General features: G+C 72.6%; 1 protein-coding gene across 1 annotated transcript in view; it reads left to right on the top strand.

Annotated features, from left to right (window-relative positions):
* The window catches only part of WDR5 (WD repeat domain 5), a 54,560-nt gene that overhangs the window by 3,236 nt on the left and 49,683 nt on the right, over positions 1-1,641 (top strand). Inside the window, exon 6 of the mRNA XM_012721183.1 lies at positions 1,207-1,262. Within this exon, the coding sequence (XP_012576637.1) occupies positions 1,207-1,262 (56 nt within the window). The remainder of the gene's footprint in view (positions 1-1,206; positions 1,263-1,641) is intronic.

The following is a 1,641-nucleotide window of genomic DNA, read 5'->3' as shown; positions in this document are numbered from 1 at the left end:
CCCGTGTCCCCTCGGCGCCCCACCCCTCACGTGCGTGCTGGGGCCGTCTCCGGCATCGGGCGGCGTCTGCCGCAGCGTCACCCTCGGGTGCTGGCGGACAGCTGGCGGACCTCCTGGCCTGGGTCTGGAGTGGCCTCTGCACTGCCCGTGCTGCGGGCAGGCTGCGGTGCGGGCGGGCACAGAGGGCCTGCGTCCGGAAGGCGGCTCTGCCGCCCAGCAGCCCGGGCCAGGGGGCACTGCAGGGCCAAAGAGTCGGGTCGTGGCTGCGCGTGACCGGGACGCGGCCACCGAGGGGCTGGGGGGCCACGTCACGGTTGCGTGGCTGGCCCTGCCCCTGCAGGCCTGCAGCCTTGGGAGTGAGTCCAGGGGGAGTGAGTGCAGGGGCAGCGACTGCGACCGACTCAGGTTGGCCGCGTGTTCGGTGGCCGCTGGGCTCTCAGTCCTGAGCCTCGCGGGCCCCGCCTGCAGCCGCGGGGAGCTGTGCTCCTGCGTGGCTTTTGGGTCGCCGGGGCCAGGGCAGACCCCGCGTGTCGGTCACAGCTGGTCTCTGGACACGACTGGCGTCTCACGGGTGAGGACCTCCCCACGCCACGCGCCAGGACGTGTCATCTGGTGTGGGGCTGTGGGCACCCGGGGCGGCAGGCCCCGGGGTAGCAACCGACTGGCTCCCCGAGGGCGCGTTACGAGCTGCCACTGCGCGCTCCCGGTCATGGCCCCAGGTGGAGGTGGGGGCCGGCTCCTGGTGCCCAGCGGGACGCACTGTGTGGGGAACAGGCGTGGGGCGGGTGAGGGCGCGCGCGGGACGGCCGCTGTCCCGGGGTCAAGCGTGTGCCAACCATGGCCGCTGCTGGGCGCCTTCCCTGTCTTGTTCCTTTGCCGCTGTGGCCCGAGGTCTTACCCACGTCATGCCGTGGGCCCAGCTCGGGGCTGGGCTGGCCACGTTAGTCGTGTCACCACACTCCATTGAGGGGTCGGAAAGGCCCCACTGGCATCGCGGGGCTGCTTCCCGGGGAGTGGTCATCGCATGACCCTGCTGCTGCTGGAGGCGCTGGCCTGCGTTCGCCTTTGTTGGCCGGAGGGCTCCGGTGTGTCTCGTGCTGTCCAGGCTCTGGCCACAGGTGCGGATGTCCACCCGGCCTCCGTGACAGTGCCTGCCGGCGGGAGCCGTCTGCGGGCCGAAGGTGAGTCTCCCCACCCTCGTCCTAGGTTCACTTCAACCGCGACGGGTCCTTGATCGTTTCGAGCAGCTACGACGGCCTCTGGTAAGGAGCCCGCTCGGCTCAGGGCTCGGGTCGGGGGAGAACCGGCCGGGCGCCACCCTCGGGGCTCGTGGGGTCTGCTGGCCTGCCGTGGCGAGCAGGCGGCGCACAGGGCGAGATGCGAGGCCAGGGAGGGCCCCTGCGTGTAGACTGGCGTGGGCCACCACTCCCGGGCAGCGTGCCCAGAGCGCGGCGTCCTCGGGCCTGTGCGGTCTCGCCCTGCGGTCGGGTTCTCGCCACCTGGGAGCCCAGTGTCCCTCTGGTCAGGGACAGCGCAGGCCTCAACACCAGAGCCCCGGCTGCAGTTGAGAGCCACCGCGTGGGCAGCGTCTGCAGGTGGGCTGTGTGTCCGCGCCCGCCGCCCGCAGCGGGGAGCGTGGCC

Source organism: Condylura cristata, unplaced genomic scaffold, assembly GCF_000260355.1.
Source record: "Condylura cristata isolate star-nosed mole 26May11 unplaced genomic scaffold, ConCri1.0 scaffold00006, whole genome shotgun sequence".
Lineage (NCBI taxonomy): Eukaryota > Metazoa > Chordata > Mammalia > Eulipotyphla > Talpidae > Condylura > Condylura cristata.
The sequence above is the reverse complement of the archived record's forward strand: the minus strand, read 5'-3'. Positions and strand labels throughout refer to the sequence as shown.